Source organism: Pelecanus crispus, chromosome 1, assembly GCF_030463565.1.
Source record: "Pelecanus crispus isolate bPelCri1 chromosome 1, bPelCri1.pri, whole genome shotgun sequence".
Classification (NCBI taxonomy): domain Eukaryota; kingdom Metazoa; phylum Chordata; class Aves; order Pelecaniformes; family Pelecanidae; genus Pelecanus; species Pelecanus crispus.
Window position 1 is genome coordinate 131,091,897 of NC_134643.1, and position 24,203 is coordinate 131,116,099.

General features: G+C 36.1%; 1 protein-coding gene across 1 annotated transcript in view; it reads left to right on the forward strand.

The window, feature by feature from the left end:
- RPGR (retinitis pigmentosa GTPase regulator) overlaps positions 1-23,793 on the forward strand; it is a 42,966-nt gene extending 19,173 nt beyond the window's left edge. The window contains 10 exon segments of the mRNA XM_075721307.1: positions 6,124-6,282; positions 13,936-14,091; positions 14,640-14,764; positions 15,871-16,053; positions 16,955-17,120; positions 18,443-18,549; positions 20,373-20,438; positions 21,043-21,081; positions 21,084-21,098; positions 21,457-23,793. Of these exon segments, the coding sequence (XP_075577422.1) occupies positions 6,124-6,282; positions 13,936-14,091; positions 14,640-14,764; positions 15,871-16,053; positions 16,955-17,120; positions 18,443-18,549; positions 20,373-20,438; positions 21,043-21,081; positions 21,084-21,098; positions 21,457-23,793 (3,353 nt within the window).
- Positions 23,794-24,203: the final 410 nt, after the last annotated feature.

The following is a 24,203-nucleotide window of genomic DNA, read 5'->3' on the forward strand; positions in this document are numbered from 1 at the left end:
GGTGTAGGACTTGATACATGTTGCCAGGCTGAACTGATGAGCATGGCACCATATGGTTCCCTTTCTTAATATATTTATGTTTGACATAAGCTGTATACTGGCTAAACAAACTGTTAGGATCACAGGCATATCTGGGTTAAAACTAAAAGGTGGTAACTAGAATACATAGTGTGGTCACAGAGTGCCCTCTCCAGGGCAGGATGTTCATTAGTAAGAGACTGTTGAGAAAAAAAGTGGTGAAGTATGGATTCCAGCATTTTTTCTTTACTAAAGTTGTTATTTCTTTGAAACAGCTGGTTTTATAAAAGATTTTTTAGTAGGCATTTGTCTTTAAGGTGTTTAACTACTATAAAGCCAGGTGCAATGTCAATGAAAAGTAGAGTGGAATCCTGGCACAAACCTTTAGTAGGTAAAAGCATGTTTTATGGAAATTGTATGGCATTCAGTCATGTGAATTTCTACTTCAGTTCTACAACGCTCTCCCCAGCCTGAAGTTTCTCAAATCTAATAGCTCCATAAAGATGATTTGTCACCTTTCTTACTTTTGCTTTTTAGAATGCATCCTTTGCAGACGATAATTCAACTACTGAACATGTCAGGGTCACCTGTATTCTACCATGTGCATGTGGGCCCCACTGACGCCAAAAGTAGTTGTAGAATAGAACAACAGAATATATCCTGAATTATTTTTAATAAAAAACACTTCTGAAATTTAGACTAGGTGCAAGCACAGGCAATGGCTAGCACATTTCCATACACAAATTAGGAAGCTGATCTGGTTACTCACTTCATGTTTGAAAGAGGATTGTTTGCTCCCTTTTCCTCTCACTTTGCATTCCTCAAAGAGTTCCACTGCAAAGAAGTTTTTAGTTTATAGTTTCCAGCCTTCTTTAGGGCTTTCTCCCAGTATCTGTTCCCATTCCTTTCTTTTTGCAGACTTGGGGCTTTAGGTCCCCATATTACAGGTATGTCTCAAACAAAGCAATAGAGAAAGAAAGAGCTAAAAAAGCATAGTAACAATTTTGAGTCCATATACAGCTTTTTACTTGACTAGTCTTTGACCACACTCAAGAGGGGACAGTTTTTCAGAAAGCATTAAGCTTGGCAAGCATATATACCTCATTTGTCTACTGGAAGAGATGGAGAGCAGGAAAAGCCCACGTATCTAACCACTACTCTGGTGTCTAAAGCAGAATTACATTCATGGAGCCAGAAAGGAATTGAATATATTAGACCTTGTCTGGTGTTTCCTCTGCCTGAACTGTTACTATAAGCAAGGTCAAGACAGATTCTCACTGAGAAGATGTCTTTTCATAGAGAGCTTTGCGGGTTCCTTGAATTCCTTTTTTTAATGTACTTTGGCATTATTTTTAAGGACCAGTTTTAAAGATTATCCATTCCACAAACACTTCCGTGTTCAGAGATTCAGCATTTGAGGTGGTTTCAACCAATTTGGTCTTGAATAAATACTTTTTTTTTCTTCATTTATTTGAAGCGATCATAGAGTGATCCAATTCTTCTGTCTACTGCCCTCATTTGCCACCAGCCAGGTCGCATATCTTCTCTCATCTACAGTATGTGCATTTGCCTTTGAGGGGCAAAGATAGTTTTCCATTCACTTGCCCATTTCCTTGACATGCTCCTGTGACCTTAAGTTTAGTGATACAGAAAATGTCCCACATAGGGAAAGTTCAACATGTGAGAATGTGACTCATATGAGAGGAGAAAATGAAATAACCACGTTCCATTGTGAACAGAATGTCCTTAAATGCAGATGTACTGCACACATACTGTACTCAAAATTTATCTGGGTTTGACTGGATTCTTTTTATGCTTGATAGCTATTCTTCATAATTTTTAGACTACTATTTGCCTTAAAGGGGTGTGTAATGTATTCAAAAATAGCTTTAATAAATGGGTTTATCTTTGTTAGCTGGATTATTAAGTTGAAAAAATGTAATAAACGATTAGGTTGGGAAGTCAGTAGAAGCTTGGCCATTTGAATCTCTAATCCTATTAATTAGATTGTGATTGGATTAATATTTGCAGTGCAGTAGTGTTTAAAAAGGAGTGCCGGTCTCTTCAAAGAGAACTGCCTAAGCGGTTAACTCCCAAGTGCTTTTGGGGGTTTATCAGCTTGTTTCTAGAAATACATGGCAGATCCAAGAGCATTAAAACAATACTTACCTTCCAAAAATACAGGGTTCTTTTTGCTGCTGTGGTTTTTTTTTTTTTCTTTCTTTTCACTTAGAATCCCTAGTAAAATCTGTTTTTTATCAATGGAAAGTTTTGGTTACAGAAAGCCTCACACTGCAGTTGGTTTTTTTGTTGTTAATTGGGCTACTGTTTTAGAATAGAAAATTGATGCTGCTGCAAATAACTGCAAAGTATCAGCCTGTTCAGAGTATTTCTGCACAGAGGTATGAGAATAAAGATCAGAATTAAAACAGAAAAACAAACTGAACAGAGGAGCCTAAACACAGTCCATAGTTCAGCAATGAAATGAAATATACTTTTCTGCAGCTGAGATCATTTGCTGTTTCTTAAAAAACACAAACAGATTGAAATGACTGCAAAACACCTCTTAGAAAAGAAGTGTAGAAGAATGCAACGAAGGTATTTCTGCACAGATACATGCAGGTAAATGAAGTGTTATAATATTATTGGTGTAGTTTGCGTGTGCAGGAAAGGAAATGTCAAAATGATAGAAAAAATGACAGCTGGGAGGATGGGGTTACACCTCTGATGGTGATACTTGGGAAATACAGCTGCTATCCTGTTTCTTTGTCTTGCTGAAGAGAATGTAGTTCTGTGACTAGATTGTGGGTGGCTACTCATGCAGGAAGATTGACATTGAGTAAGATTGTATTATTGTCATTCCCTGATTGCCTCCCTGTGCAGTTAGAGCATTCAGTAAAGATAGTAAGTCCAGTTGCTAGCTTTAGTGGCCCAGGAGCATGGTACCTGAAGAATCTGTGCCATTGTGAGAGGCAGAAGCGATCTTGGAAAATATAGAAACCATATAAAATAGTCTGGGTTTTCTTTGACTAAGGCAGAGGCTAAATTTCTTAGGTCTTGTAAGCTTTACAAATAAATATTGTGCCATCAAAGTTAGGTTCTGAATCTTTGGTGGAAGTGCTGGGTTGCAACTTCATGTTGAGGCTTAGGACCCATTTTCCATTTAAAGCAGGAATTTGGCTTTTATGAAAAAAAGTCCTTTCTACAGTTTTTGCTCTTTGAATATGCCTTTTTTTCAGAATTTTTAAGTTAATTGATAAATGTATGCATTTAAATTAATTTGAAGCTGAGGTATCAAAAAATGCATAACCTCTGTTTTGTTTTTGTCCTTAATAAACTTTACCATAAAATAAGACACATACTTCAGATTCTCTCTATAGTGAAAATTCATTGATAACCTATCCTCAGGCTTCCTTTGAAGAAAATAGATCATTATTTAGACCTTTTTTTCTTGCTTATTGTGGACTGTTGATACCAAAGGTAACATACATCACAGATCAGCATAACTGCTCCAGAATTACTTCCTCTGAGAGGATGGGAGGAGAAGCTCTGCTTTATTAAAAGGTATAGCAGTTTAAGGGTTTTCAGAATGAATCAGAGGGTCCTGGGAAAAGCAGTCTGTGCTCCTCTGTTCTATGCACCCACTGCTGTAGTCACTGTAGTCACAAAGTAATCAAGAGCCAAGTGCCACAAAGAAAAAAAATATATATATCACTGGCAAAAAGGTTTTCCAGGAAAAACATTTTTAATCTGGTTTATCTATTGGATTTACCAGATGACTTAAATGAAAATGTATTACTAACTAGTTGTCCCATAGTTACACAAAACAAAGATGTGGTTTTGCAGCCTGAAATTCTCGCTCAGTTTTCATTCATGCAAAAGGAATTTTTAAATGAATGTATTGCTGGAGTAAAGCTTAGGAAGATTCAATAAAAATGATGCATTTCTTACTGACACCAGTTTTGACTTTCTCAGCATCAGAATTAAAAATTCAAAAAGATAAAATTCCTTTCCTGTATTGGCTTGGTACGCCCAAGTTTTAATAAACCTCAGTTAATTTTGAATCATATCCTTAAATTTTTATTAACTTGGTTTTAATAATTTGACTACTCTCATTTGCTTTTTAGAATGCATACGTAGCTTCATTTTTTCCACATTACATTTTTATTCATAGGTTTACTTTTAGCTCTTCCATATTTCCTATTTCTGTGTAGTCTTATTTTTTTGGTCATTGCTATTGTCCTTAAATTTCCAAATTTTAAGTTGCGGCTGACAAAGTGCAAGGAAAAAGCAACAAATGTAGCAGCTATGCAAATGGAAGAATATCCACAAAGGATAACAGAAAACTAGAAATAAGCTTGTTTTCTTATGCTCTGCCTATGTTCAGTGGAGAGAGGGATGGACTTCTCTAATGGTCAATTCTGAACACCTAATTAAGGCTTCAGCTTTGAAACTTTCTTTGAGCTCATCTGTTTTCACTGTGTGTGGGGAAAGACCAGCGTTTCTAAGATTAACCCAACTTTCATCTTGGCAAGGAATTCATAGCTTTTGAATAAGAATCTCTCAGATACTTGTGCATCACGCAATAGTAATGCCTCTAAATGCTGTAAAAGTAAATTTGTGAACACTAAATGTGTCCTTCTGAAAACACTAAATGTATCCCTCTGAAAGTAAAAGTGCATTTTGTACTGAAGTACAAATCTGCATGTTTCCAAAAGATATTGTAGATGGGTGCTTCTGATGACTGAGCTTTCATGATGGAGTATACGTTTGGGGTTTGTTATTATGTTGATTATGTAACTGTAGCTATCTCTTCAAATTTCCTTTAGCAGGCAGCTCCTAGGCTAGTTTAAACATTTCTTTGTCTTGGACTAGCTCCATGTGAGAGAGTTTTGTTTATCCTTGTGCTTTGTTATATCCAACTGGGATTAAAACCCAAGCTTTTTCTTACATAAGAGTGTATGATGATTTTTTCAGTAAGTAATTTCAAATTCAGATTGTGGGTCACAATTTGCTATGAGGACACTACTCCACAGATAATCTTTTTCAGGAGCGGAGAACACTCAGCTATTAACTTGAAGCTTTCCTGGCAGTAAGGAAACGCTTTCTACCTAAACCTCACTCAGACCTATTGGAATAGTTGGGGGCCCCTTAGCACAGAAAATCAGAAAGGCAGATGTAAATAAATTGTAAAAAAAATATGTAGATAAATGTAAAATGTAGATAAGTGTAAAAGATGTAGATAAATGTAGATAAATTGTAAATATAGCAATAGAAAGTACATTTTACATGTTCCATTTTTAACTATGGTAGAAGAATGCTGTCTTGAATGGTAATTCATATTTACATAGCAGTGAAAAAGCAAAGGGAGTGATTGGAAAAGATAAAACAAAGGAAACTTGAAAGTAAAATGAAATACCCAAATTTGGGATTGAACAGTTTTTGAACTGCATTCTTAAAAAGTCTGGGTAAATGAGAAGGGTCTTCTTGTGTGATTATGTAGCAGATCAGAAAGATGTTACAGGAATAGATCTGTAAAGACCTCTCGGTATTTTTTTTTTAGCTTAATTCTGGTGGATTGATTGATATGGAACCACTTCTGTATTCCTGTTGTTGAATATGTAGCTATTTTCTTGCTGTCCAGACCACACACAGTTTCATGTCATTTACTCTGCTTTTTTCTTTTTCTCTATATTTTACAAGAAGAAAGTGTGGATTTTATAACAAAATTTGATGCAAAATACTTTTCTGTTTTAACTGAGATTCTTACAAGCAACTGCATTTGACATAAATACTGATTACAGAGGGAATTATATCCTCTCAGAAGCAGGATGTATATAGTTTTGGTTTTCCCTTGGCTTCCCTTCCCTTGCAGGCTAAATATTGCAGTTCTCATCTTGGAGGGGGCTAAAATTTAGCCCCTTTTTGTCCTGTCAAAGTAGAATGCTTTGCACAGCTGTTTGGACATCATACAAGTATGTTCAATTATCCCGTAATGTTCATACACTTTTGTATCTTACTGATTTGTATCTGCAGCAGTCTTGACAACCCATCCTTGCTTCTGAGTGCATACTGGAAATCCTGCTCTGTTCTGTATTTTCGCAGGAGATGGTGAGCTCTATACTTTTGGAGAACCTGAGAATGGGAAACTGGGATTATTGCCTGAACAGCTGAAGAACAATAGAGTCCCACAGCCTGTACTGGGAATTATGGAAAAGGTTAATAAGGTTGCTTGTGGTGGAGAACACACAGTGGTGCTGACAGGTATGCAATTTAAGTGACTTTTTTTACAGCCCTATAACTTAATCAGTAAACTCAATTTACTTTAAAGAATTTACATCGCACTGAAATGTAAGATGCTGTAGTGACCCTAACTGGAAGACCATTGTACATCAAGGAGATAGAAATCCTCGTAACAGTTAACCTAAGCACAGACATGTGCTGTGCCGTGCATATAGTTTGATGTTCAGGCCTGTGTTGCGCACATCCCTTTGCTGCAGGATAAACTTTGCCAGCTAATTGTAACAGAGGAGCCTGTAGGCAGCTCCTGCTTGGTACCAGTGGTTACACTACTTGCGTGTCCTTGCCTTTATCTAAAACTTCAGCAGCAAGTTGCCATGTGAATGTCCTTTTTATTTGACAGCATAAATGACAAATAGAGTTGTTTTGCTTGTAAGAAAATCCTGTAAGAGCTCAAATGACCAAAATTGGGAAACGTTCCACGGATGGGATCTGCATAGCATGTTGTGCATGGCTGGAGACCTGTTCAGTTCCACACAGCTCAGGATTCCCAGCATCTGAAGGGATATGAGATTACTGATACTATCTTCTTTTTATTTATAGGCTTAGGTCCAATAAATAGCATTTTAAGAGATACTTTACAGAGTCTGAGTGCCGTTCTTACTGGAATTGTAACAAGCCAGCACCTCCTAGTACAACACATATGATTGATGTTTCTTTCCTCTGAGGAGCTTGAAAGTGGTATTGGTGTGGTGGGAGAAATTTTAGAGGAAAGCTTCCATTCTGTAGTAAATTTAAATGACCCTGAATATTTAGGAAGGCATTCAGGAAGTCACTTTTCAAGTAGCTGTCTGTTAATAGTGATGGAGATGTACAATCTACTGGATGCCTAAATGGATCAAATATCTCTTGTGATACAGAATTGGCCTGTGACTTTGAGCAGAATCTTTAGCATACATATAAAACTAGTACAGATATAGACATTCAACATATCGTACAAGTTATAAAAATCAGCAAATAAAACTGTTTCATATTAGTTCACAGGGTTGTATGTGTAGTAGTACTTGGCAGATGAAATACGGTGTATATTACTGTACTATTAAATAGTTGTGTGCCAATGGTAAATTAGCTTTTCAAAGAGATATATGCAAAATATTGCTAGCTTGCTATTTCAAAGAGTTCTGTCCTGAACTATAGTAGTATAGAAGCAGGAAAGGGGAGTTTGACTTAGCCCACAGATGGTTTAAAAAACATCAGCTTTGGCTTGTAATGAATTCCACAGCTGTATAATATGCCTGCAATTAATCTCCTACCAAAACACAAAAACTATAAAAACAAGTAGGGTGTATATCGGTCCTTAAATCTGTATTTTGAAAATGCTGAAGTCATCTTTTGTAAATGTGGTGGAGTGCTTTCAAGATTATGTAACCAAAATTTCTAAAATATAAATTGAAAATCTAACTGAAATTGTGAGTAATATGATGTGATATTTTACTGCAAGCCCCTGGAGAGAGTAAAGGTGGAAGTGATGGGCTGGGGAAGGTTATGTGTACTGACGAGTCAAGCTGCCAGATTCTGGGTCAGTTAAAAATTCTTTAGGAAAACTGCGAAGAGGAAATAACAGTAGCCAATCCAGGAAATAATACAAACATTTGTCTACATTTCAATGCCTTTGTCTCTCTTCTTCCACCAACATACAGTCTTACCCTGGCAGTATTCTATCTCATAAAATAAATTTCTTTACATGCAATCAGATTATCATTATTAGGAAAAAAAATTACCATAAATTTGGGGCCAGCAAATGTATAAATTGTAATAGTATTTTATGGGTTATAAAGTGAAGTGCTGAAGAAAGAATTAGATTATCATTACTGATCATTTTTTTAACTATAAATCTGAAGCCAACCAGTAGATATTTTGGTTTAATGGTATTTCATGTGATAAAATTTCATTATAACAAATGACTGTTACAGAGATTTAGTAGGAAGTTGTAGACCTAGATGATGTCAGCATTATAGTGAAGTCTATACAAGAGCTAGAACAAAGAGGCAAAATATAAATGCCAAAAAGCAAATACAGTGAAGAAAACACCATAGTAAGTCAGTGTCTTAGTATGTAAGATTTACTTGCCTATGGAAATAGATTTTGTGGTAGAAGGCAAATAAGAAATTCAGTGCTGGCTTAGCTGGCAGTCAATGATCAAAGTGTTGAGTGCCAGAAGATCCAGTTGAGTCAAGAGAAGAGGAAAACAATATCCTCCAACAAAATACATTTTCCTAAAGATTAATAGTTGTTGTGATAGAAGTGGAAGGTCAGATAGATGTTTTTTAATGTCATTCAGCTGTTATTAAATAGGCTACAGCTATGAACTTGTGCCTAAGACACTTTGAACAAAAGAGTAGAGGATAATGGAAGTACTGTCTCAAATGAAAGATACTTCGTCAGGTGTGTTGACCTATAGAAATTTTTCTGACTCAAAGCAAAATTTGGCAAAAAAATTGGGAAAAGAGACAGATTTGGACACTAATCATTTCAGAAGTGAACATAGCATACATGCATTATAGGCTTTGCACCACAAACTTAACTTGAAACCAGTACTGAAGTTTATATTGCATCTTGAGATGAAGTGACGTGACCACAAATTGAGAATTCTGACAGGGATATATCTTTAAAGAGGAGTAGAAACATTTATACCTCTTTTAAGCTCATTTTCCTAAATTAAGAAAGTAGTACAATTTTGAAGCGATTCTGAATTTCATGTATCATCTTCTGTGAAAATGGGTGCTGCTTGGCTTTAGTAACAAAATATATACTGATGCAGTTTTCATCTTTTCAGGGTATTTCTAGTTTTTCAGGGTGTGTCGTTTCAGTCTTAAAAAATAAGAAGTGAGTGTCTGACTATAGTATATTCCCCCGTTTCAAGTATCACATTTAACATAGGAATAGGGTAGGAGAAAATGTCATATGGAGAAACTGTTGCACATCTTGGCTCATTTCTTGTCATCAGTTCTACTTAGGGTTTATCAAATTAGAAGAAAGCATAATCCAGTTATCTTACTGAGTACGAGGGAAGTTTCTTCCTGACTCTCATACATAATTAGTCTATTCCAAAGCACTTCATTTGATTTCTTTTTTATGACTGTCTTATCTATTCTATAGGCAATTTTGTATGGTAAGAACCACTGTTATCTGGGTTATTAAATCAGACTGTTTGGAATCTCTCCAGCAAGTATCAGAGTAAATGGTAGAAAGTGTATATTAAAATAATTAATTTTCTTTCTCTGAAACTCCAAAATGGGAAACTCAATTTTTTAACCAGAGAACAAAAAATTAAACTATTGAGAGCAATGATTTGGAAAAAAACTTTTTAAGGATTCAAGGTTTTAGAAATGTTGAATATGGTATCGGAAACCATCTTCTTTACAACTCGTATTGTTACTTCTGCCTTTAATATTTGCAGTTGTTCTAGAGAATAAACAGAATCACAGTTAAAAATTCTGTCATGCAAAAGCCTTCTCTCACGGTAGCAGCACAAACCTATTCATTTCATGACAGTCTATCAGCCACTTCAAGAAGATAATATCCTCATCCCAGATGATTTCTCTTAGAGACTAAAAAAAATGCATCCACTACCCACAGTGCTTGCAAATGCTTCCTGCTGAAAATGAAAGCTGTTGGTATTGTCACTTTCAATGGAAATATGAGAGCGCAGCAATCCCAATTTGCGTACTTTTTCAATAAAGCTTTTAAAAAAGTAGAATAACAATAACTTGTGCATCTAGAAGTTGGAGAAGAAACAGATGATTGGGAGTGGCCTTAATATCTTCCATTTTTTCAGATGATGACAGATCCTCTGGGAATAATCCTCTCTATAAAAAGATATATTACCTCCTTTTATTCTCTGAAGGGAAGGAAAGCACAGATATCTCTTCAAAGGAAAAAGTGAAGCACTCCTTCGAGAATAGATCATTTGACATAACAATACAGCACATTAGTGCGTTAGTATGTAAAATGTTGGATTTTTCATCTTCTGTCTTAAGGTCTTTTAAAAAAGAAAAGAAAGTCAAGATACCCTTTTGACAGAGAACAAAAGGATGAAGAAGCTCTACCTTTCATGACAGAACTGACTGTTGAAACCCTATAGGATTATCTAGATTTTTCAAACCATTCTTCATAGTCTGTATACTATTTATTCTGAAATCCCCAAATCCAATTACTAGCTCTCGTAAAACTGAGTATTGTGTTGACAGCTGATTTTTATAGTAACATTTTTCAGCATAAGCTGTTTAAAAATAAAGCTGTTGTCCCATTGGCACAATAGTGGTGGTGGTGGTGGTAGTAGTAGTAGTAGTAGTAATAATAATAATAATAATATTAACAATGTTCAAGGGAAATGAATCTATGTGGAGAGATATAAGCATACCTGTCTGTGTCTGCTTTTCTTCTGTGGATTTTTAACTTTGTCTATAGCCTTAAGTATATAGCAAGGAATGCATGAATCTTAAATACACTCTAGGACCTCACTCAGTTCTTTCAGCAAATAGCATGTGTTAAAAAAAATCTGAAAGCTGTGTAGATTTTTGCCTAGGACTATTTTATTTGTAGTGATAATGGTGGTGGAGATTAAAGAACTATTATGCACTCCAGAAGATGCCTGCAAAGGTGGAAGATACACAGTTACAGGAAAATATCCCTGTTATTCCAAACAAGAAAATGTAGGAAGTAAAGGAGAAGCAGTCCCAGCACTCAAGTGCTGGAGGTCACTTGGAACAGTGAAGCCATTGGCTTCTGTGCAAGCTCTGAAACCATTTCTCTTCATCCTTCAAGGGCCCTTCTCATGGGCTGCTGCTGTGGAGGCAGCGGTTCCTTCCTCGAGGCCAAGACAGGACTTGTGTTCTGTTTCGTCTGGGTGCTGTTAATAAGGCTGAGCCTTCCTTGTGATTCACTGATGCATTGGAGGCAGTGCTGCTTCCCTCGTGTTGCTGTGGCCATACAGCTTTCTTTTGCCCTTGTACCACTTTACTGCTGCCTTGACCATTCCACAGGAACCTATACCAGCAAAACCCCTCCAAAACCTGAGCTGAGCTGGCTCACCACATAGCCAAATGGACAGCAGAGACAGTGTAAGTGAGGACTGAAGAGAGAGAATGGGAGAGGAAAATCTACCCGTTTGCTGGCAGTGCATTTTGTTTGTTTCATCCAACCATATCCTTACTGGGACTGAGGACAATAAGAAGAAGGTGACAGTAAGGCGGTATCCCCTTTCAGATTCATGCTGTAGGCACATTCAAGTTCAGAGTGATGAAATTCACCTCTGTCATTTTATCACTAAGTCTGTGAGGCTGCTTTGCCATCGACTTTCCATGTACTTACAATGACAGGTAGGAGGAAATACCTAATTTCTGCTAAATGGGATTATTACTGAGGTTTGGCCTCACTTCTGCACCAGAGTGGTGAATCATTTAAGATAGGTGCAAGGTTTTTGTCTTCCAAGCGAATTTTAGGAGGAGCAAAATTTAGGTGTCCCTGGTCTATAAGGGCAGTAGGAAAAATCATTCTTCTTATAAAGGCACTCTAACCTGGTTTTGGATTGCCCTGTTCTCCTCATTGTCAGTAGAAATTGGGGAAAGAAAATAAGTTCCTGTACTTCTAAAGTTAGCATTTGAGAACATCTCCCTCTGAACACAAATGCCTTTGGAGATCTAACTTGTTTTATGAAAAAGGTATTGCATGTTTCAAGGTAGGATTAAAGATAATACGAAAAAACTCCAACTTCATTCAAAATAATTATGTTAATCAGATAAAACCACATAGTTTGAAAATGGCAAGATCTACCAGTTTCCAAAAAAATGTTAACACAAATGCAGTACTTTTAAGCAGCATTTATGGAATAAGCCATACTGAGAGAGCTAAAATACTAAAATGAAGATGAGACTTTGGCTCGCTTAGAGAAAGCTCCTGTCTTTCAGGAGCAGTTTCTTGATTCTTATCCAGAAAGTCTAAATGTCACAGAAAAATTCTTACTTCTCGATTTACTTTTAAAGAACCCGAGAAGATGTTGCTCTCTTGCACTGCAATTTCCAGCAGAGGGAGCTTTACTATTACATTCAGTAGAAAACAGCTTTCCTAAATATTTTTCATGTACAATTGGAAAAAGTGTGAAATCACTGGGGGTTTTTTATGGTGTGAATTCATAACATCTTAACATGGAACAATTTTAAAGGGACAGAAAGGGCAAACCCTTTCCTAGAAAGAACATTTCCATATGTAGTGTTAGAGTGTTTCAGCATGGTTCCTTTGAAATTGGAAAGTTCAAGATAAATTACTAAGTGTACTATGGTAGTAATATGGAATCTGGTCTGTTCTCTGCTTTCTTGTTCCCGGACAGTAGTGAAGGATTACATTGGGGGAATGGTAACATAATTTGTTTTTAATATTTCTCCAGTTTGCGGCTGCTCTGAGAATTTGGTTGCACAGTATAAACTACTTCTGTGGCACTGAAACTTACTTTGCTATTCCAGTGACCTTGTTTCCTTGACACAAAGACGTGCTCAACAAGCAAAGGTTCTCTGTCGATTTGCACACATTCAGCTGTGGATAGCCATTCCTCTCTGGCTTTTGAAAGCGGTGAGATTTTTGACCTGATGGCATCTGCGCAGCAGGAGCAGGCATGCTCTGCACCATGTTCATGACAATGATGTAACAATATATTGCTCCCAAGTCGCAGTTCTTTTTACTTGACATAGAATATTTTTTGTCCTTCCCAATCTTTCACAGGTTTTTGTAACAGTTTTTCAAGTCCTAATTAGTACTTCTGTAGCTTTTTCTTTGTTGCCTACATGCGGAAAAAAAAGGGGCAGAGAGTAAAATTCCAGGAAAACTCCTCCTTTTCCCAAAAATACTTAGTCTTTGAATTTCCCTTTTCAAGCATGACCTCATGAAGATTTCCAAGCTTTACAGTCTTCCCCTGTTGTGATGGGGTGCCAGGGATGGACACACAAAGAATCTTTATTGCTTTGGAGAAGCTCTCATTCTTTTTCCTGGCACAGACAATCCATTAAATGGACAAAATATAAATGTGGAAAGATGATTATTCTGTCACAAGATAACACAATTATAGTGTTCTCTGTATGTAATGCAGGGCTGATTTGGTAGCCTAACAGAATACTGAAACCTATTCTGTTACTGTTCCAGTCTCCACTTACACACAAATTAGTGTTGGTTTGAAGAGGTCTAGTCTATTAAATTTAGGGTCATACAGTGTACATTCAGGTAACCAGAAATTAAGTTGAGACTATTGTACTTGGAAATGCACATATATGTAAACATTGTGGTCTTGAATTAATTGCAGTATGTAAACTCCCATAAATTTTTTGTTAGCTGATATTTTGTGTACATGTGATCAGTGGATTATTTTGCAGTTATGTTAGAAAATATATTGCATATTGAACCATTCAAAATTATTTTCTGTATGTATTTTAGTGCTTCATTGCCTGGTTTTTTTGTTTTTATTTTGATCTTAACTGATGAATGTAATTAATTAGTTGGTACATTTTTTAATTAATAAAACATTGCTTTTTGAGACTGATGTCATTTGATGTTCACTTGAGTAATAGAAAGCAGGTTGTAATGTATATATCAGCATATTTGTTGCTAACTTTGCCTGTACGTTTTCAGAGACAGATGTATATACTTTTGGACTTGGACAATATGGGCAGCTGGGACATGGTACTTTTATTTTTGAAACTTCAGTACCGAAGTCTGTGAAACACTTGAGGAGGCATAAAATATGCAACATTACATGTGGGGAAAATCATACTGCTGTAATTGCAGGTATGTAAGTGAAAAATTCTGAAACGCACTTCCAGTGACTGACTATTATGCTGTAAAAGCTTTCTTTATAAAATGAGCAGTAGAAGACAATATATGCAGACTTACTAGTTCTAAAGGTTAAGTGAGCTAGTGAGAAAGCCAGGTTTGATATTAGAAATTTCTGATTCACAGCCATGCCATGCGTAGTTCTGTACATGGTATCTCCTGGGGAATTGTAACCTCATAGACACATCTTGCTAACAAGGATTCTTGTTTAGAAGCCTTTGTTTTGCTCTACAATTTCAATCTTAGTGTTTTGTTGTTGGGGTTTTTTTTTCCCCAAAATTGTCTAGACTAACTCTAATCTCCGACAGTACTTTGTCTGAAAATATATATATATTTTTGGATCATATTCATCTGTTGAAAATCTGAAAATAATTTTTCAGGTTTTGCTTTTGGAAGAGAAATATTCTTTACTTGCATGGCCTGTTACTTGGTTTGTAATGGTTTTGTCCTGGTTTTGTACTGAATCTTTGTTATTAATAACATCCTTTTTTTCCTATATACAGAGAACGGCCTCATGTTTACTTTTGGAGATGGGCGACACGGCAAGTTAGGACTCGGAGAAGAGAATTTTACAAATCAGTTTGATCCCGCTCTGTGTTATAATTTCTTGAGGTTCACAGTCCTTTTGGTAAAACTTTTGTTTGTTTATATTTTTATGAAACATGTTACTAATAAGAGTTGAAATCTCATTATAGAATTATTTTTTTCTACAACATTTAATTAGTAGACAACACAAATTGAAAGAAAAGGGAAATTATATTTACTTATCACACTTCATTTAGTTTAGAATGTACTTGGTTTGGACTACACATATAGACTGCTTTTTAGGGTTTTATTCAGTAGTGGTGTGCTGTAGTGTTTTGGTTTATAGAGCTGGTAGTAGCCTGTAAAATTAAATGTTTTTTGCTCTCGGATTGGTGGCAGTAGGGGGGAAACTCATATCTGTTCTGAAAACATCTTTTTAATTTTAACAATTAATTTTACAGTGGGATATTTATTAAATCTTAAGAAAATTTGAGGAATTGCTTTTTTGAATCCAAATGGGATGAGAAAGGAGAAGTACTGTTTTCTTTTAAGGGCATTGTTTTCATCTGTTTCCTGAGGCGTTTAAGAAATAAATATCACAGAATTGCCAGTATCAAAAGTGCAAACGTGACTCAGGATTGAGCAAAATTTGAGACAAAAGTCTGTGGCTCACTTCTGTTTGTTTACTAGACTTAGAGTTTAAGGAAGTCTTATCAGAAGTGGTAAGGGATTTAAACTTTTTAGAAAGTGAAACCTCTGATCTTTATGTAATTATACTTTGTCCATTGGAGGGTATAGGACTTTGCATTATATTTACATGTGGATTTTGTGATAAAATATCTAGGTTTGTATCACTGAAGTTATCAGTATTGCCCACATTTGACTTGCATCAAAATAATTAGTTCCAATCCCTTTAAATTCAGTGGAAATATTTTTGCTTTCTTCTGTATCAATAATATGACAGACCTATCTTCTGTTCTGCTCAATACAACTATGTTGTATTTAAGAAGAAATGAACATAGATCACTAGTCATTAAAAATTGTAATTATATACTTTTATCTTGCTAATGTCATTAGGAGCTAAATTTGAAGCGATTTAACATCTCTGTTTTTCTTACAATCCAAGTCCCTAAGAGATGATTGTAAGAAAATTAGATCCTTGTACTGATACTTGCACATGAAATAAGCAGACCTTTTTTGGTGCTGTAGGTTGCTTGTGGTGGTTGTCACATGCTAGTTTTTGCTGCTCCAAGACCTAAAGAATCTGAAGAAATACACTCAGAAGATTTATATGAGAGCTGTTTGACTGCTACTATCTCTAAAATGAGTGGAGACTCACTACTAACAAACACCTTACAACTAACATCAGCACGAATGCGACGTCGAGAGAGGGTAAATTCAGAGCTGTTTAGAGTTGCCATACTTGTTTTAGGAAACAAAACTTTTAAAACCAAAATCACAGCATATACCCAGAAGATAAATATATCTCCTTAAAATAAGTGTTTAATTTTAATGTATTAAAAAGAAGAGTGAATATCTACCCTGGTCCCAAAATTGATGCAGGTAAAAGATAGGTATTGGTTGGATTTTATTTGTTTATTTCTGTGAAAAAAGACTCAAATTGGGTTTGTATTTTTTTTATTCTAAAATGTAGAGCCTGTTCCTTTGCATTTTTAAAAATATCTTAGAAATATTAAAAAAAAGAGCAAGAACCTGACTCTTTTTGGTGTTTGAGTCTGAGTCTCTGAATAGATGAAACAAGTTCATAGTTTATAAAATATCAAAGGGGGAGGTTTCACAATCAGCTTAAAATGATCCTCAGATCCTGTAGCTACTTAAAAAAGTAGTTTCTTCTCCTTTACCTCCGCTACACGTTCCATATGATTTCTTTAGCAGCACAATGAGTTGGATCATTTCACTTACCTGCCTGAAAACTAACTCTATCACAAAACCACATTTATTTTGTAAAAATATATTGATGCTGTGGATTAAGTTACTTGGTATTATTTGAGAAACTAGTATTTTCATTTTAAATAAAAATAAGAATTCTTTTTATCCTTTGTCTACATTTAAGACTGCTTGAGATTATTGTGCAGAAATGACCTAAAAAATCCCACTGTATCTCTCGACTTTTTATAATAATTAAAATATTCAAGAAATTTTGTTTATGCTTTGCATACAAAGTTACAACACTGTATCGTCAACTAAAGGAAAACACGGTTAAGTATGAGAGGTTGCTTACATTTTATTCTTCTACTCTTATTCTCAATAATTTTTTTTTAACCTTCTAAAGGAAAAGTCACCAGAACAGTTTATTCGAATGGCACGAACTCTGCCTCCACTGGGAGAAAGCTTCTTAAAATCTTCATTGCCTGTGACTAGCAACACTAGTCCACTCTGTTTTTCTGCAACAAGTCTTCCTAAAGCTGAACCTGTGAAGCATAGAGACCATGAAAAAGGTGAAGTGTCCCCACATTTTGTTGCTGTTTTCTGAGAAGTGTGTAGTTTGGCTCTCATCATTCATAAACAAATGCTCAGTTTGAACATGAAAGAAGGTGTAAGTTCAGTCTTACCTCAAGAGGGTCTGGCAGAATACAGATGTGAAAGTTGGGAAATGCATATAAGAAATTGCGTCATACTTGGTTCATGTTTGGAAAATGGGCTTAAATATTTAGAGGAGGGTTGAGTGAAAGAAAAACAACTTCTGAATGGTACTGAGGTTCCTCAAGCCTGTAGAAATATGACTTCACAAAAATTCTGTAAGATTAGTAACCACTTTCTCCATTTTCACAAACAAAAAAAAAAAAGAATTGCAGAAAAAAATTTGTTTAGGAACAGTCATAAAGATACAGGAGGGCCTACAAGAGGATAAGAAAAGAGGTCTGCTAATTCTTATAGGAGCTTTCTTCTTCACTTGGAAATGCAAAAGTACTCTTCACTCTGATATCTAAGATAATAAGTATTTGCAATATTCTAGCTAATGCAAGAGCCTGGATAACAATGATACTGATACAGTGCTGGACTTTTGCACAGATTCTCTAGAGCAGTTCTGGACTTCATCTGGGTTCCTGGGCATGTGTGATTTCCTGGGAAGAGCAGTGCGGAAGAGTGCAGAATGCAGTGCTTCTGTGCAAAAGTTAGCTCAGATTTATTGGACAGTCAAATCCAATTTGAAAGTAATTAATTCAGTTAGAATTAAGATGGTTATTTGTAAAGCTGCCAGCATGTCCTTTAGCATTTCTGGTTCCAGGAAAGCAATGCAGTGAAATCTGAATTGCCTTTAGAGTCTTCTGAGGCCTAAAACCTCAGGTTTTGTGCCATACGAAACCGGTCATATACCTGGTGAACTTGAGGTGAATCTGAAAGTGATGTAGGTACATTTTTATGATGCTGCATTGGAGTTAACTCACTGTCTCTCCATCCATTACACAGATAATGTGCAATGTAGGTAATATGACTGCAGCTAATTTCATCTAATTGGTACACTATTATTAAAGAGATTATCCAAAAGAAGCTTTGTCCCCTGTAATATTTATGCTTTGAAAGCCTGCAAAAATGGTCAAAGATCTACAATGCACTGAGCCCAGATTTCTGAGCTAATGTTAATACTGATGAAAAGGAGGTAGAAGTATTTCTGCTGTGTCTTAGGCTGGGGGAATGAGTAATCTCAGGACTTCAGTCCTATGTCAGTAAAATAGAGGTAATCTAACAGGGTGTTCTGCTTGATATATATTGCTTTTTCCTATGGTATTTGTTTACTTCCCCCTCTTTTACCTTAAAGAAAAGAATCATCAAAAAGATAAGCCTGGTGAAGGCTCTGCAGAAGATGATTCAGATAATGAAAATAATGACAGAAACCTTGGAGATACAACTGACATCCTAAATATGGTAATATATTCCACTAATGAATCTGTGATTCAATTGTTTTTATGCAGCGGAAGAACAAAGCAGCTACATCATATTTCACGTTCTAGTAAAGAACTCCTAGCTAGCCCAGAACCTCATATGTGGCATCAAGAAGTACTGACATACTGTTAAATGAGCATGCATTTCATATCATCATTATCCAATGCTAAAGTTTGTTTTCAGTTTCCAAGTAATGTTGAAATATCTGATTGAAGCAGTCCAAGTAGTGTAGCCCCTCCCCACGCTTTAGCTCTGGATATCAGAAAGAAATGGAGAAGGATGCTGGATGCCACATGGTGATCTCTATCTCTGACCTTCCTCATCTTGATGATTTCTAAGAGAGAGAATTGCAGGAAATGAAGCAGAGAGCTGTCTGATCCTGTTCCAAGAAGAGCTTTTTTAGTACAGGTGGATCATATTAAAGGGAAGACCAAAATGCAGACATTTGGATTATTTGGTGATCCCCAAGCATGTTCTCACGTATTTCTCTTATTTAAAAAATATGTTCACCCTATCACTTGCACACCTTTCCAAAACATTTTGTTCTCTCAGCAGACAGGGCATGTCCTGACCTTAATGCAGCGCACTGGAAAGAGAGGGTTTTTTTGTCTTTTTTTTAACTTCAATGGAATGGAAAAAAATGAGTAATTCACTGTAGACTCAGCTCAGGATACGTTGTCAGTTATGCTGGAGGGATTGCACAGTTTACAGGAATTATTACTTGTTTGTAATTAACAGTACTTAATAATTTAACAGTCTGTGCATACCATTTATTTAACAGTTCTAAAACTTTATTTTCATTTACAAGAAAAAAATTGTTTTCAGATATGATGCATAACGTGGCCTTCATTACTTATAACATATTGCACTTTTTGGGCTAGACTTTCTTCTCCTTTTTGGTTTTGTACCCATTGTGAATGAATTTGAAAACATTTACCAGAATGAAACAGTAAATTTGAAAAATTCTGTCCGGCAAACGTGTTGAAATACAAAGAAAAACAATTGCTCTTCTTGAATCTGAATGCAAATAATCTGTTACAGCATAGTTGTTTCAGTTTTTCTAAACTGTGGCAACGTATATCTTATTTACAAGTGTGACAAGAGGAGGAAAACCCTTTAATATCATATTGATGATAAAAATTCTTGGAAGTCAGAAACCAGAACTGTTTGTGCTCACTGTGTTGAAAAAGAATATGGTGGTTAAACCATAAGCAGTTAACAAACAGCAGCAGAGAACATTATCTTGTCATTTGGAGTATATGGGAAGGGATGACCAAAATCTCACTATACTTGCCCAGCTAGTAGCATTTTTCTACATTGCCTTGCCTTTTCTTTTTTTGCTTTATACAGAAGAGATAAAGGCATTAGATTCCAATGAAAATTTCTGCTCTATAATGTTTGTTCGAACATGTTCTTTCAAAGGCTGTGGTATCAAACTGGGTGTTAAGTTGAAGGTTGTGATGATAAGGGAGTAAGTTGTAGCCACAACTTCACGATGAGTGGAAGATGGATCTGAAATCTGCTGGTGGGCTGTGAGAGAGGGCATGTAGCTTTCGGTCTCTACAGATGGTTTAGATGTTGACATCTAAGCTGGTTACCACTCTCTCTCTCTCTAAGAGTAAGTGAAGGAGTGGAAGTGAAATAGGTGAGTTGAGTGATCATGCACATTTGTCTCAATCTGACTGTGCAATAATATTAAAATGTCTATATAACTTATAATAGCTCTGTTTAGTAGAACTGGGCTTTGATGCTGCTTTCCCTATTAACTATAGTTATTTTATTAATAGAGATCTTATTCTTTACAGACACATGCAATGAGATTGAATCCCAGTGACCAGTCCTTAAAATTATCACCACTCCAAAAACAAAAGGTACTGTAACTAATTACATATATGCACATATACTTATACTGATGTCTTGTATTATCCTTGTACTTCATTGTTTTGCTTTGAGTTTTAAAAAAGCTAGGCAAATTTTATAGGCCGCCTCTTGCTAATTTTCTGAATATCCATGAGGTAAAATTCTAAGAAGCTGACAGAATTCAGAATTTGTGCATGCACATAGAGCTCCTCATATCCAGCATAGTTTGAGATGAGCGTATATAATACTATACCAGTTTAAGGAATAAAAGACTATCATATACACTTTGTAACTTACGCTGATAACATAAATTTCTACTGGTTTGTTGATACTAAAATATTTTAATTGACTTTTGGGACACAGTGTAAGTAAAGCTTTTATTTACAGAAATTCACCATGGAGGATATTTGAAGGAGCAATGACACAGGTTTTAATTATGAAATTAAAATACTTTTGTATTATCTTTCTATTTCACTCCTAAAGTGATCCCGGCATTTCAGCATTTTGATATATTTCATTATAATTTTATTTTATATTTAAAAAAGTATTCTGCAGAGTTTGTTTAATAAGGGTAGAATTTAAAGCAGAAAGACAACATATTTTCAGACTTATTAGAAAAAGTGTAACAGTGAGTGCATCAGAAGATTTCCCAAGGGGAAAGGTGGAAGAAGGTGCAAGAGAACTGTAGTTCTTTCCTTCTGTTTGCACAGCCTCACAGATTGCATGTGCTCTAGCTTATGGGACATGATACTGGCTGTACAGTTCTTCCTGCATTTACTTTGTATGCTTGGATAGTGAAAAAGGAGTAGTAGTGCATTTGTCATCAACCAAATGCTACATTCTTCTAATATGTGCACTTGTAAATTCATTTCATGTGCAAGACTCTACCTTTTATGCTATCTTTTAGTCCCCTCATACAAATTGTTTCTTTTCTTGTTCAGATGTTTTTGTAACCTTTTTCTTTTGCTGTCATTTGTCCTTAATGCTTTCCTTCTTTCTTTTTAATTTTCTGCTTCTCATGTGGAATAGAAGAACAATAAAAATGTGAAACTGAAAAGACATGGTAAGGGTGGGCTGAAAAACAAGGATTCTGATTTCATGAAGGAGGGCTCAAAATTAGACTCGGGCTCTTTACAAAAGCAGTCTTCACCTTCAGAGTCACTGGGACAAGATTTAGAAAAAAGTAGTGCCTTTGTAGGGAAGCCTGTGGCCCAGAAAACTACAATGAAAGGTAAATCTGAGCATGCACAAATTGTTAGTACTTTGAAAAGTGGTGTTCAACAAATGACTAGGGACAAATGCAGATTAGTGAAAAGGGAAAAAGAATATGTGGAAAATCCTGAATTTGTCAGAGAGGAAGTAACTCATAACATTCCCCCTGAAAAACAAATTCTGACTGAAAAAACAAATTATTCCAATAAAAAGTCAAAAGCTGTTAAATCTAAGCTATCCCTTAAAATAGATGTACTTCCTTCTGCATCCAGGGATCTGCCCCAGACTGATTCATTTATTGCACAAAAATCCAGTCCTGTTAAAAAGCAAAGAAGTCAAGAAGCAGTAGAAAGTCGAAACAAAATAAAGAATGTTGTTGAAAAATCTGATAAATGTGAAAGAATATGCGTCAGAGGAGAAGAAAGTAGTGAAGAGCAGAGGGGTTTTAAAAAAAAGGATCAATTTTTAAAAAAAAAATCTGTTACTATGTCATCATCTTCATCTGAGGAAAGTAGTAATGATCTTGCAAAATACGTACATAAGAGTAGGGAAAAAGAAGAGGACTACTATGAAGACAGAGAGATCCAGAAGGCAATGGAAACAGTAGAAAATGTGAAAAAAATGTACATAAAAAAAGACGACAGTGAGATTGAGGAGATGCAAACTACAAACAATGAGAAAGAATATGTAGAAGAGACTGATGTAGAAAGTCTGAGTGAAGAAGAAACAAACTCTGAAGCTAAATCTGATGAAGACAGGCAGTTAGAAATTAAGAATGAGGAGGAATCTAATCAAGAGCAGGAGAGTGAAGGCAGTGAAAAGGGTGAAAGTGAAAAAGAAAAACTAGATAAAACAGCTGACAGTGAAGGTGAACTGGAAGGGGAGGAAGAAGGAGAGAGTCAGGTTAAAAAAGACAGAGATGAAGTTTCAGTAGAAACAGATGAAGACAAAGAGGAAAAAGATAATGAGGAAGAAAATGAGAGAGAGGAATCACAGGCTGAAAGAGACAGTGAGAATGAGGGTGCAGTAGAGATTGAAGAGATTAATCAGGAAGATGGCAAAGAACAAGGAGATGAGGAAGGCAGGTTGATGGAGGAAGAAATGCTGAGTGAGGGAGAAGACAAGGATATGGAGGAGGAGGAGTATGCAAAAGAGGAAGACACTGAAAAAGAAAAGGTGGAACAGGTTAAAAGTGAGGGAAGAGATGAGAGTGAGGAAGGTGAAGATAGAGTGGGGGAGGAAGAAAAAGAGGTAGAGGCAGAAGAGGAAGGAGAAGATGAAAAGGAAAATGAAGATGAGAACAAAGAAAAGGGCAATGAAAAAGACAAAGAGGGAGAAGAGGAGGAGTTAGAAGAATCATTGGCAGGGAGGGAAGAAGAAGAGGTATCTGAAGAAGAACAGGAAGAGGAAGATGCAAATAGGAGGACTAAGGAGGTGGGGGAGGATGGAGTGGAAGAAGGAGAAGAGGGGGAGGATGAAGTGGAAGAGGAAAGAGAAGATGAGGAGGAGGAGGAAGAGGAAGGAACAGAGGCAGAAGCAAAAGGGGAGGAGGGGGAAGAAGATGAAAACAAGGAGGAAGAGGAGTGGGAAAATGAAGAAGAGGAAGGGGAAGAAGAAGAAGAGGGAGTGGAAGAAGGGGAGGAAGAAGAAGGAGTTGAAGAAGGAGAGGGAGAAGAGGGAATGGAAGGAGAAGAGGGAGTTGAAGAAGGAGAGGGAGAAGAGGGAGTGGAGGAAGAAGAGGTAGAGGAGGAAGAGGGAGGGGAGGAAGAAGAAGGGGAAGAGGGAGAAGAAGAAAAAGGGGAAGAGGGAGAGGAGGAACAGGAAGGGGAAGAGGGAGAGGAGGAACAGGAAGGGGAAGAGGCAGAGGGGGAAGAAGGAGAAGAGGAAGGGAATGTGGGAGAGGAGGAAGAAGAGGAGGAGGGAGAGGAGGAAGAAGGAGAGGAAGAGGAAAAAGCAAAAGTTAAAAGAAAAAATGATAGTAATAAGCTTCCACAAAAGAAAAGCAAAACCAGCAAGCCAGGGAAGACAGAAAGTACTGCTTTACCAAACAGCTCTAAACAAAAAATGAAGTCCAAACAGCATGTAGCAAACGGTTTACGTAATTCAGAACAATTTTGGAACAATGTGCTACCTCATTATTTAACACTAAAGTAGGATAGATTACTAGAGATGCATTTTAAGCCTATTCAGGAAACTTTGGAACTATGGCAGATTGATTTTTATTCCTTACAAAAAAATTTTAATGTAGTCAAAATATATTATTATGCATATACTTTAAGTGCCAATTTCTTGAAAAGGACTGAAGAAAATGTTTATATTGGGGAAGCTTTTATGAGAGAAATCATGTAAATTGTTGATACAGTCATTTACACAATCATCTTTATCATGTATGAGACTTACAGATTTAAAAAATAATTGCTGAGGAGGCAAAATGTGTTTGCCTCTTCATTAAATTAAATGTCATGCTGACAACATGAATTATACATTGTAACAGTGTAATCTTCTTTGCCTTTGAATCAGATTTTTTAAGGTAATGCATCAGTTTTAGCTGCAGGATAGCTTAC